The sequence below is a fragment of the Drosophila sulfurigaster genome, chromosome 2R (assembly GCF_023558435.1).
Source record: "Drosophila sulfurigaster albostrigata strain 15112-1811.04 chromosome 2R, ASM2355843v2, whole genome shotgun sequence".
Taxonomy (NCBI): Eukaryota; Metazoa; Arthropoda; class Insecta; order Diptera; family Drosophilidae; genus Drosophila; species Drosophila sulfurigaster.
The window spans coordinates 6866350-6879218 of record NC_084882.1 but is presented as its reverse complement, the minus strand read 5'-3'; the positions used below and the strand labels follow the sequence as shown (position 1 = coordinate 6879218).

Genomic DNA, 12869 nt, shown 5'->3' with positions numbered 1-12869 from the left:
GACAACATCGTAATAAAGTATGTGAAACACAAGAAATTTAAAGAAAAATATTAAAACATTAAAAATAATTGTGGATAGTGATGATGTCCAAAGAATATTGCGTGAACATAGCAATATAAAAATCAACCGTTAAATGCCAGTATTTAGGGAGACTCATTCTCCATGTTCATAAAGTCTTTGAAGCAAGCACAGCTTAGCATGAAAGATCGGGAAAAAGATGGGAAGAAGAAGTAAGTGCAGAAACAAGAGAGGAGTTTGGTTGCAGTAGAAGGAAGGTAGCGAGTGTGAAGCAAAAGCGTAAAGATTAACAAGTCATGATTATTAGTTGTGATGTTGCAGAGTGGAGAATGAAAAGAAGTTTGCTTCTTACCTTCAACTAACATACAAGAAGTATGTCTGTACGTTTGAAAGTGAGTGGAAAATTGTTATTGAGTTACTGAAGCTCTGATGATTGCCTGACTGCCTGCTTTCCTGCTTTGCTGCGTTTTCTGCTTGCCTCATGCTGACCTCTAATTTAAAGTGGTTTTCCGGCCATGTTGCGCACTACGAATGCGCTTTTGTGTCTACGTGTGTTGCATGCCAACATCACGACGCACAACTCTTGACCTCAAATAAGGGAGTTTTAGTCTTTGTTTTTGCTTTTGATTTTCTCACACGCAGCAGGAGAGGAGGGACTAAGGAACTTAAAAGTAATGCAGCACGCAACACTTTACTTGCAATCGAAGCAACATGAGCAATTGCAACATCTCTCGCCAAGCACATGTAGCGATACATGAAGCGAGTGCATGTGTTGTCAACATGTTGCCAAACTGACCTTGGCCTAGGCCTTCGTCTTGATCATACGCTCTCTTTCTTCTCTTAGGCGCTTTGTCAACATTGTTGCTTGGTCAACTGGTTCAAGCTCATGCTAATGACTTTGTTGAGTCGTTATTGCTGCTTGATGCTCCCCACCCCTGCTTCAGCTTAACTTTGGGTCATTGTCTTGTATTTGCGCTTTGCGTTTGAAAAGTCTTCATTGTTTTTGCTTTTACTATTGCTATGCCGCTCTCACATTTCGTTACGCATTTGCTTTTAGTTTTAATTGTTGTTTATTTTAGCATTTGGCTTCACCATTATTTTAAACGCTATTATTGCGCCTCATCATCGTAATGGTAATGGTAATGGTCATCATCAGTTACGCACCTGGGTCATTGGCATCACTTTGTTGCTAGCTTTACGCTCTCTCTGTCTCTCTTCGCCTCTTTCTAATACTGTATTATATGTAGGGTAATTGGATGTGAAAATTAGTTATGTTTTGGCAACACAATAATCCCAAACTTTCGCACACTCTTTCGAAATTGATCGCACTTCAGTGTGAAAGATGCTTTGTTTATTGGTACAGGGTATCGCCTAGGCGTGCATTATCGGCTCAAGAGCAATTGATTTTTGTTATATTACTGCGATGATGTCACTTTGGGTGTGGCTTACAGGGCTTCCTCCGGCTTCCTGTCTTTGCCAACTTGTTGCTGTTGTTGTTACTATTATTATTATTTGGTATTACTTTTCCCGCTGTTGCTATTGTTGTTGCTGTTGTTGTTATTATTATTGTTATTTCATTTTATTATAGTTGTACTTTGCCATGTCCGGCGGCTAAAAGTTTGTTCTTTGTTGCCAGCGGAGCCAATTATTTTACAGACCATTGAGGGAATGTCTACAATTCTTTTGGGCTTACAAGTTGTTGCTGTTTTTGTTGTTGTTGTTGTTGTTGTTATTGCTGCTGTCATTGTCGAGTTATTAGCCATCATTATGAGTACCGTTACGTATAATGATTTAACTGTGAGATAACAACCGTATTTCTCCCTGACTCATTTGTAGCACAGTTTTTCTTTTAGTTTCCTTTACTTTACTTCAATTCACTTCACTTTACTGTGCTTTCCTTTTTCTGCTTGTCTATCAAACAATTTGCATAACCAATGGATGTACAAAATGAAAGAATGCAAAAGAAAACTGCGAAAAACTCCAGTTGTAGTTTGCATTTTCAGTTGTGGAAATAGAACAAAACTTTCCACATGGTCACTTGAATAATTACAATCAATAACAATAAATTTTGCAGCTCGTTTTTATTCGCAAGCTTTAGCAATTCTCAGTCTGTGTGACTGAGACATACGATTTGTATTATTCAACGATTTCTATGTTTACCCTTTAGAATGGAAAATATCCTCAATCAGCACGACAAAAAAGATAGACGAAAAGGTTTGAGGTTTCTTCTTGAAAAGTGATTCAATTATACTAGACCAGGATATAACATTTGGAACTATTAAATTACGAATTACACAAATTAAGTTAAGGTTGAAGAACATTATTAAAGAGAATATAGCAAAATAGAATGGTCAAGAATAGAATAAAACAATGCGATAATTATATGCCACACACTATTTTTTTTTCAATCAAGGGAATTCGCTATTCGTGTTCTTTATTGTGTGCTATAAACTGGAAACTCTTCAACATAGCTGCAGGCTTGCAATCAAGTCTGCGGTCCACAAACTTTAGTTTGTTCGCTTCCTGGTTGTCTTGGCTTCTCCGCTGAGATTTGCAATGCCAACGACAATATCTCCATAAATACAAGTACTTACGTCTCGGTCTCGGACTGAGACTAAGACTGAGCCTGGGTTGGAGTTCTTTAAATGATGTCAGTAACTAGATCTTGCCTATTTTCCATTTTGTTTGTTGTTCTGAAGCTGGTTTTTCCATATGTGATTGTGAAGCTGGATGTTGCCATTTTCTATTCTTCATTTTTTGGGTCAATGACCCAACTAGTTGTGAATAGGCTGAGCTTTCTTTTGACTGACTTATAGACCAATTTATTCGAACTCAACAAGTATTTCCATTTGATGAAACTATTAATATGATTATCATTTTAATTGTCAATTATTAATATCGCTTTCCGTTTGATGGGTTGTTTGGCAAGTTCATTGAACGAATCAAGAATCCCAACTTCCAATTCACGATTCCCCATTCCACAGTCTTTCTTATGTTTGTTTTGGTCTCTCTCTAATGATTTTCCAAGCTAATTTGATTGACCCTAAACGAACGAATCCGGTCGATTTGGATTTTGTGGTGTCTTGCGTGCCGCTAATGTGAATTTGATTAATTAAATTAATAATATGAAATTTATGGATATCCATATAAAAGCCATATAGAAATTATACTAATGACTCCCCCGAAATAAAAATCCCTGCTCTTTCCCTTTAGTGGACAATGATTACCAGAGTGTTAAACTGTTGACATTAATGCGGCGCATGATATTGTCATGACTTCATGTCAGAGATGAATAGAATATGTTTATTATACCGATTACGTCAGCGCGTTATCATAACTTTTGCTATGGGGATTATAGAATGTGTGTAAAGAGAAAGGAGACTAATGTAGTTATTTTTGATTGCCTATTGAGTCACAACTTAATAATTATTATTCTTTTGATTGAGATATTAACGGTAACTTTTTTATATTCGTTGATTCAGATTCAGCTTCATTATTTCTTAAACATTCTGGCTGGAATTTACGATTATATTATAGCAGATTTTACCTTTCTCACCATTTAGATACGTAACAAAGACTAGTTCTTAGGACTTTTGCATTCTTTCTTGTGGAGCTGTCCCTGATTGCGCCATTAACGCGCCATGTTCCTAATAGACAGCGACATTATTTCCGAGCCATTTCCACAAACACGTGCAAATTTGCATTGACGAGAACGACGCGACGGTTAAATGTTAATGTTAACCCATTATAGCCCCCAGCTGTAGCTGTAGCTGTGTGCTGGCCGCCTGATCAAATTTAACGCTCATGTCACATTGTCGGCGCACATTTTCCAGTCGGCTAAGTCGCGGCGTGGACAGCTCTAAAAAGTCGCAATAGATGTGTTAATAGCGATATCATAATGAGGCAGCAGGACTAGACAAATACTCTGGAATTACAATGAATCATCAAGCTTAGTGGTGAAGTTTACCAAAAGCAACAAATAAAGGAATACTTGATTATACTATACATTATTGAATATTAAACTCTTTTTTTATGTAACACTCATAGTTTGAAAGCTCAAGTAAAAAGTAAACGATAGAATTTTAAGTGTGACCAAATTATGTAAAATAAGAAATACTTTTTATAGAGTAGTATAAATTTATTTTTGTAGGTTAAGCAATATGCTTGAAAAAGCATTTGAGCATAGGTTTGTTTTTATATATTTAGTTAGAGTTTGTGAGTAGAGTTCCAATGATAATAGGGTATACTCGACTAACTTTCAAATTGTTTCAGAGCTTTCCCTACTGTTTGCTTGTTAAATTTTAAATTTTATGGTAATTTTATTTAATGATGTCATTAGATCCTTGATAAAAAGATGACAGTTAGTCAAGGAGAAAAAAAACAATAGTCTGTGCAATTATTGAGCACATCAATCAAATGAATGGCGTGAAAATGCTCACATTAATTGGAACGACACAACTTCAACGAGAGGAGAGTACTTAGGATAGGTTGAAAACCAGTTTTGCTGGCAAAGCACCGCAAAGTCAACACTCAACTCATCTCTTGATTTGTCACTTCACTACACAACACTTTGGTCACAACCCATTCCATCTTTCATACCCCATGCCCAGTATGAAGTCTCTATTTTTTTGTGTTTTCTATATATGTTTCGTTTGTCGGCAAAGTTTTTTTTTGTTGATATCATAGTTGAGGTGATGGTGTAGCGATGGCTGGGCTGTGAGGTCGGGGGACTGCAAGTGTCACAGCATAAAAGTAGAATCCACTGAGTTGCTCTCATCATATTCAGCAACAGACCAGCAACAGCTCCAGTCCAGTCAAAGTACTTGAGTGTGAGAACGTGAATGTGTCTGGACACGGACGGAACCTGTGCCCCCTTCCAAAGCAGTGTGTGTTCTCCCATCACATCCTCTATTCTCTTTCCCCTTCCCCAATCTTTCTGTGTGACTCTGCCGTGTCATTCACACTAAGGCGGCAGCTTTTTGGATTCAGTCGGTCGTACGACGACAACTTTTTCGTCGGCGTCATCGTCGTTGTGTATTGCGAGTTTTTAGCAAACTCATTTATATAGTTTTCGCTACTTGTTTACTTAAAGTTCAAGTCGAGTGTTGTTTTTACAAATTGTTAGACATGGCTCCCCGTCTGTCCAAATGTGTGTGTGAGTATTTGAATGTGTGTGGTGTGTGTTACCAAAAAAAAAAGAAAGAAAAACGGAATAGGAGTCTGCAGCCGCAGTCTACACAGCAGTCCACAGTTCTCAGTCACTGTCAGACTTCTCTCATTCTCTTTATGCTTTTGGTGGCACTTTTATGTTGACCTTAGCTTGAGTTCTCTTTTCTGTTATTTGGGTTGTGTTAAGGTTGCTTTCCAGCTGGATTATTCGAGTTTTGTAATTAAACTTGAAGCATTTGCACTGCATGTAGATGAGTGGCTAAGGTAGGAAAAAAAATTTGACTGGAGGCAAGATAGATGTATTTCTAATAGTTGATCCTTACTGATCTATATATTATTTTTAAAAATATGTAATTTGTTTTCAGCTTAATCTGCAAAGTTTTGGCAATTGCCTCAACTCAACACGATTTTCATTTAATTTTGACCCTTCTTCATTTTCTCCCTTTTCGAAAATTAACTTTCTAATGCGCTCAGCAAATTTTTGTATATTTTTTTTTCTGCTAAATCATATTAAATACAATTACGAAACTATTAAAAGCGAGAGTCGAGCGAAGCAGCCAGTTTGTCACTCTGTCAGTGTCACGCAGCAGGCGAATGACATTTCACCAAATCTCAACCAAGCAGACTTGCCTCCGTTCCCCTGACGCCTCGACTCTGCCGAGCTGTGTGTTTCCCATTAAGCTGGTCATCAGACGTTACAAATTAATTACATTCGCAGTTTCTGTTCTGTTCCGGGCTCCGTACGCTCCATTAAAACTAAAAAATGCAATTACATATAACGCCTGGGGGTATGCAATGGAGCATCAGCACTAGGAATCATTGTGGGAGGGGTGGAGGCGGTCTTGGATGTAGTGGAGGGGAAAAACGACGCCGTCAGCGTCAGCCTTGCGCTTAATTTGACGCCCTACTATTGGAGCTGGGCGTGGCCGAACAAATGAGGGCACAAAAGGCGTGGGAGGTGTGGGAAGGAAGAGGGCGAGTTTCAGAAGGGAGATTTGACCACCAACTGTGGGGAAAATTTGGCTAGCTAAATGGCAATGCGATTTTGCGACACATTTTTAATTTCATTTTGCTTTTTTGGCAAGGGATGAAATACATAACTTTTCGTCATCCTATAATGTATTTAAAACAATATGAGAGTGGAGAAATAATTTTTTTATTAAAATCATTTAAAACGCTATAACATATTATTAAGAAATACCAAATTCTTTTAAGAGTAAGTGTTAACTCGTAATTTAAATATCACAACTCAGTTAATCGAGTTTCCAAGTTCACATACTTTCGATCGGACCCCAAGAGACAACTGTCTATTCACCAACTTTAAAATAAGCTCGCTGACAGAAATTCCTTATCGAGAGGCAAAAAAATTGCGAAATTTCTATTTAATTCATTACAGTAATGATTATACAATATTGTGTTGTAAAATGTGGAATGATTCTATCGCTCTTTAAAAGGATTATATTGATAAATGTGTGAAAATATAAGTATTTTTCTTACTTAGACTGTTGATTGGAGGAATACCCTCTTTGATCCATTCATTAATTTATTTATGTTTACTATTATCAATCATAGATTTAAAGATAATAAAGATGTCAACATTTTTACTTCAAGCCCAGACATCTTTATATTTAATACGCACTGTGCGACACCTCGTCTATCTTATCGTTCACCACATTCTCCCTCACAGATGCAACTGCATCCAACTGCAAATTGAAAGAAAATAAATAGCCATATCGCAGTCTGAGATGAGGACTCGGCTCCCCTTCTTGCCTCGCTCTGTCGCAAGTTGTCCTTTTGATGATTCTCTTTGGCCTGCAGATAAGACAAACTGACGTCGTCCGATGACGACAAAGTAACAACACTTGTGGCCTGTCTCAAACTCAAACCGGAGCCAACCAACCAAGCCCTCTCCCCCTCCTCGCCCCGTCCTCATTCCTTCTGTTCTACGCCTGTCAGTTGCTTTTGCCCTTGCGCTGCGGTTACTCTTGTATACGAGTTTATCTTTTGGAGTTTATTATCATTACGCTGCCATATGGCAGAATATTCAGCCACAGGCTTGACGGCGAAGAGCTGACGAAAGGGCTGACGTCAGCCACGTCCGACAGGCGCCAGAACTGTTGCTCCTCACGGTTGTTCTACACTTGCAAAAAAAGATTGTTGGAAACTGTTTTCAAAAAAATTATATTTACATGTTTTACTATTCATGTTTTGTTTGATTTAGTGGCGGTTGAAAAATGAAAATAGGCAACTTATTTTGAAATATTAAATTGTTTGTTGTCTCGTTTTTTGCAGTTCTGTTTTGATTAAAATATAATTATGTTCAGGCTATTATCCAATATGTGATTTAACTTTTCTGAGAGAATCTTTTTCGAAAATTCGGTTTGAAGACTGTTTCACAAATGGAAATTCATGTTGCTCATTTTGTTGGTTTCAATTAAGGCTGAAAAATATAATATATAAATATAAATATAAGGTATAAAGTGTCCTCTCATGTTAGCGATTTAGTGAACAAAAGATATATTTATGTACGTAATCATACTTAAAAATATGATTTAATTTGATCATGTATATAAATTCTCTGATTTATTGATTATTACCATATATAATAAACAGTATTCTTCAATTATCACAAATGTGTAGTTCACATTTTAATAAGTTAAAACCGATTGTCAGTTTGCTCTATGAATAAGACTTTAATCACAGTTTATGGTTAATTTTCCAATAGATACGAATTCATGATACGATTATTAGATTGCTGATTAATTACTTCACTGTGTTAAAGGGAACAATAGCTGACATATAATTATAGGATTGTGCAGTTAATTTATATATTTTTGTAGTGTATTTTTTCTATCACACAGCAGTGTTCTATGGAGTCGGGGTATTCCCGCCATCAGCCGCGCGCTGTCATCATCATGATAATCATCATGAACGCTATCTGCATAAGTGCTGGGTCGCAGTGCTGTGCTGGGTTAACTGGCAGCTCGCATTTTGCATGTTTTTAATAGTTTCAAGTGTGTGAGAAGAGAGTTATGTATAGAGAATGGGCGGCTGGGGCGTGGCTGCCATGTTGCGTACATATTCTAAAACGTTTTTGTGCAAATGTAGCGCACATTTTCCTTCTTTCCCTTTCCCTTCCATTTCTAACTCTCCATCTCTCTCTCTCTCTTGCTCATTCTGCCTAGCTGGTTATCTCCTTTTAGCGCGTGTGTTTTCATAATGCGCCATAAAGTATGCAATGTTATTTTGCGCTTGATGAATTTTTCCACGTTGTACAGTTCATGTTGTTGCTCCTGTTGTTGTTATTATTGTTGTTGATGATGTTGTTGCTTTTGCTGTTGCTGTTGCTCTTGCTGATGCTATGGCTGCTATAGCTTTTAGTTTGCGTGTGGGAGGCAATTCCCAGAGTGTAAAGTGACTTTCCCCTAGCGAAAAGTGAATTACTGTGCATCGCAGGTCTCTCTCCTGCCCTCGCTCTTTGAGCATAACTTTAAAAGGCACTGATCTGGCTTTTAAATGAGGCTAAAAATATAGTTAGCACTTTACTAATTGGTATCAGCGTGGGCTTATCAACGATATCTCTCTTTGTGAAAACGGATTGTCACTATTCGACATATGTCTTTATTCTAATTCCAATAATAATTCTAGGAATTACCAAAGATAAACATATTTGCATACATTTGCTATAATTATACTATTCTAGTTTTACATTTCACCTATCCTTACAATCGAAAGACTTTCAATTCAGTCCCAAAACTCATAGTAATAATTTCATTGGCAAACCAAAACAATCTGCAGTCAAGCGCGTAGTAAAATTGCAGCCTCCAAGTCTAGTTAATGTCATGTCTAGTGCTACGTGTCACTTGCTGCCGCCACAAAAACAATGAGGGGTGACAATTTGCCAAAGACTAGAAGAAGATACAAAAAAAAGTCAAGAAAAGCCGAAAAATAAAGTCATGTTTAATGGCGCACAAAACACGCCGTAAAAATGAAAAAAGAAAAATAGAGAGAAAAATGGAAAAATGCAAGCAGAAAAACCAAAGCAAAGTACAGTAGAAAAAGACAAGAATGGAAGAGGAGGAGCGATCTAAGAGACTGAGGCGAATGCAAAGTTATTTGATTAAGTCACTTACAAGCATCCTTTTGCCAGAACGCAACGAAAGTAATGCCACTCAGGATGGCCAATGCCATGTAATATTGACATATTGAACAAACGTGCGCGCCACGTACAGAACAGAACAGAACCCAAGTGCAAGCCAAAGCCTGCCAGCCAACCGAGAGAAGAGGCAGCAGAACGTCGAACCACTGAGCCACCGTGTGGCAAGTCAGGGGAGCAGCAAGCACAGACAGTCAGGCAGGGCCAGGACTTAAAGGACTAAATTCATATTAAAAGTACGCGCAGACATGACAGCGGCAAAAGCTCAGCACCCGCAAAACCCTCTCTCCACTGCATCCCCTGGAAAGTGAAGCTACAAAAACCGACAGAGAAAACCAAAAACTGAACCCAGCACCAGCACCAACAGCAACAGCAACACCCAACCAGAACTTTAACCCACTAAGTTAGCCCCCGCATGGCTGCAAGTGCAAAAATTCGAAAATATATTGCGAAAGCAGCAGCAGCAACGGCAGCAGAAGGAAGAGGAGCATCATCAGAAGAGCAGCCAGCCCCTTCATAGACGCACGTACGTCGAAGAGTGGCGCCACCTCCTCGACCCCCGGATCCTTGCAACACTCCTCGTGCAGAGTACTGAGTACCCTCGCATACTATGAGTGTGTGGCAAGTAACCAACGTCGAGACACATTTTCTAATAATGTTTCAGCGTCACGTATTAATGCGTTTGTTTGTATCTTCATTTTACCCGCTGGCATTTTAATGTATTTATTTATTTTTTCTTACTTTTTTTAGCTTCTGCTGCTGCTGCTGCTGCTAACCACTCTTTTCCCTCCAACCCTCTTGTCAGTTTCTTTCTCCCGGCAAAGAGGAGCAACCTATGCTAGGGGAATGGGGTCGTTTCTCTCTAGGGAAGTTTGTCATGTTTGTGCATGCGACACACTCGCCAGGATAATAATGAAGTACGTTTACGTGTAAACTCTATCCTAATATGTATGCTAAAAGCTTTGGCCCGCCCCTTCGCCGCCTCCCCTCTTTAAAGTTTCTCCAGTCTTGTATCCCATAGGTGAGACACGATTTGTAGGTGTCACTTGGGTGGTTTTGGGTACTATCTGTAAGTAGTTAAAATTAATTAGTGCTGCTCGAATTGAGTGTTAGTTTTCTCCCCTTTTTGCAATGGAAATGCTGCGTTAATGTTGAAGAGAATATTGCCTGAATCGATTTATTATCTCGATGATATTTATAAGAGTTACACTTCTAGTCAGCATTTTCTAGTTCTTTCCCTTCATGCTGTTAAATCTGCTACGTTTAGCTGGCCTTCATTAACCATATGTAAACATTTATGCACTACTACGTAAACGAAAATATCTTTTAGCAACTTGCCTTGCCACACACAATTTCTATTTGAATTCCTTGGCATCGTCTCTTCTTTTCCTTCTGCTGCTGAGCACTTAAATCAAGCATAGCAATGCTTGCGGCTTGTTGACTTAACTGCTGCTCCTTTTTCAGCACTTGTTTAACCATTCATACTTACTCTGACCCACTTTACCGAGTACGACGACGAGCACTGTGAGTGATGCTACAACGAAGGAGCAAAGGGGGGGAAGAGAAAGAGTAAACAGCATATTTTCCAAATATCCACTGCCTACTTTTAGGCAGCGGAGCACTGCGATATATGCCCCAGCTCAGTTTACCAATTCTATTAAAATTCTTCTGAAAAGTCACACGCAAGCAGAAAGAGATAGTAAAAAAAAACACGAGTCCGAGAAGAGAGACAGAGAGAAAGGAATAGAGACAACTACATATTAGAAAAGTATTAAATTACAACGCCATGCATATACACACGCCTCTGTTTGCACAATGTCCTTGTCCCAGCTCAGCTGCGACGACCGGCAGGGCAGGACAGGACAGGACGGGACGGGACGGGACAGTCTCTGGGTAGCATGCCCTGTCCAGTTGTGTTTGCCTCGACGGCTATCCCAGGCTATCCTTTTTTCTGCTATGCAGCAGCATGAAAATTATAGGTCCTGAGTCTTTCGTATGGCAATGTGTGAAGTCATCGCTTTATAATCAAGTTTTCCTTTCAAGTTTCCTTTTCCTATTTACACCAGACATCGTCACGGGTGGCAAATTTCGACACTCGACTCACACCCGTACTTTTAAGAGTGCGAGTGCTACTCGTGCACTCGCAAAACGAGTGAGAGATACACTTATTCAAAATCATGCGAGTGCTGCGAGTATGAGTCATTGTCATACTCGAGCCTTTCTTGCACTCGGCTCGTACACACTCGTGTCTCGCGGGTGGTTGTTCTTCGTGCAACCGATCATTTTAGACACTCTTGACGAAATGCTCTGACACTCGAGTGTTTTGCTCAGACACTCGCGAGTGTTTTGCTCAGACACTCGCGAGTGTTTGATCAGACACTCGCGAGTGTCTGAGCAAATACTCGCGTGTTTTCCCCACCCTATTGATGCTTGTGTGTCGCGTCTCGCGGGTAGATTTTATGACTTTTGACTTCTTTGAATGATTTTTGGGTGTTTTTACTTTGACAAATGGTCAAATAAAATATCAGGTGGTTTTTCCTGAAATTTATGGAAATTGCACAAATTTGCAAAATACCCTTTTGTAATTATATAGGCATTTACAATAGTGTTATAAACAGGTAATAAAATTTCTGATTTTCCGGTTATTGATGAATATAAAAAACCCAAAAACTCATAAAACAGGTAAAATTTCACTTTACAAACCCCGGATTTTCCACATTTCCTATTGAATTATAATATTAATTAGGTATGAATGGGCGTTACATTTTGTCGGGTCAGGTCAGGTTGGTAAATTTTCAAGAAATAAAATGAGTGCAAGAACAGCGCACCAGCAATAACAAGAACAATACAAAAGCCGACGGCATTTCTTGCATCTCAATATACATACACACAAACGTACATATGTATGTACATACATACAATCGTGCCGGTCCACTCATAATTTTTTACCCATAACCACCGGCACCGGCTTTACCCGAGTGCATAGAATCACCGATCGCAAATTGCCGAGTATGCCTCGGCACTCGCACTGCGAGTGTAAGGCTCGCGAGTGGCGAGTATGCCTCGGCACTCGTACTCGCGAGTGTGAGGCTCGCGAGTGGCGAGTATGCCTCGGCACTCGCACTCGCGAGTGTGAGGCTCGCGAGTGGCGAGTATGCCTCGGCACTCGCACTCGCGAGTGTAAGGCTCGCGATACACTTATTGCTCATGAGTATAAGGCTCGCGAGTGTGTGTATTTTTGGCCACTCGCACTCGCGAGTGTAAGGCTACCGAAAAGGCACATGAGTAACGGGTGCACCCGTTGAGTGTGTATACCCGTGCCGTTCTCTGATTTACACCCACCACCCATCGTCTCTCTCTCTCTCTCTCTTTCTCTCGTTCTGCCCATTCACGTTCTCGTTCTCGTTCGGTCCATATGCTTGCACGAATTGTCGCCTTGCTACAAGGATATGTGACTGAAACTTTGTATGTGTGTGTGTGTTGATATTTTACTCCTTTTGCCGTTTACTTACTGCTGACTGTCTCT

At 39.5% G+C, this 12869-nt stretch overlaps 1 protein-coding gene and 1 long non-coding RNA gene across 8 annotated transcripts in view; one reads left to right on the top strand and one right to left on the bottom strand.

Moving 5' to 3' along the window:
• Positions 1-12869, top strand: part of LOC133838634 (maternal protein pumilio) — a 190668-nt gene that overhangs the window by 76051 nt on the left and 101748 nt on the right. Inside the window, exon 9 of one of the 6 annotated variants that reach the window (XM_062269804.1) lies at positions 5023-5346. The exons of the other annotated variants lie outside the window; for them this stretch is intronic. Coding sequence (XP_062125788.1) covers positions 5023-5331 — 309 coding nt within the window. The 3' untranslated portion in view covers positions 5332-5346. Of the gene's footprint in view, positions 1-5022; positions 5347-12869 lie in introns of those variants that run through there. 6 annotated transcript variants of the gene reach the window in all.
• Positions 2309-4050, bottom strand: LOC133838343 (uncharacterized). Of its 2 annotated transcripts, none has more exons than XR_009893935.1 (3): positions 3954-4031; positions 3566-3877; positions 2309-3111 (listed from the first exon to the last, which is right to left on the bottom strand). It is a non-coding gene; the product is annotated as an uncharacterized LOC133838343 (long non-coding RNA). The 2 variants fall into 2 exon arrangements; XR_009893934.1 differs by having other exon boundaries at positions 2310-3111; positions 3986-4050.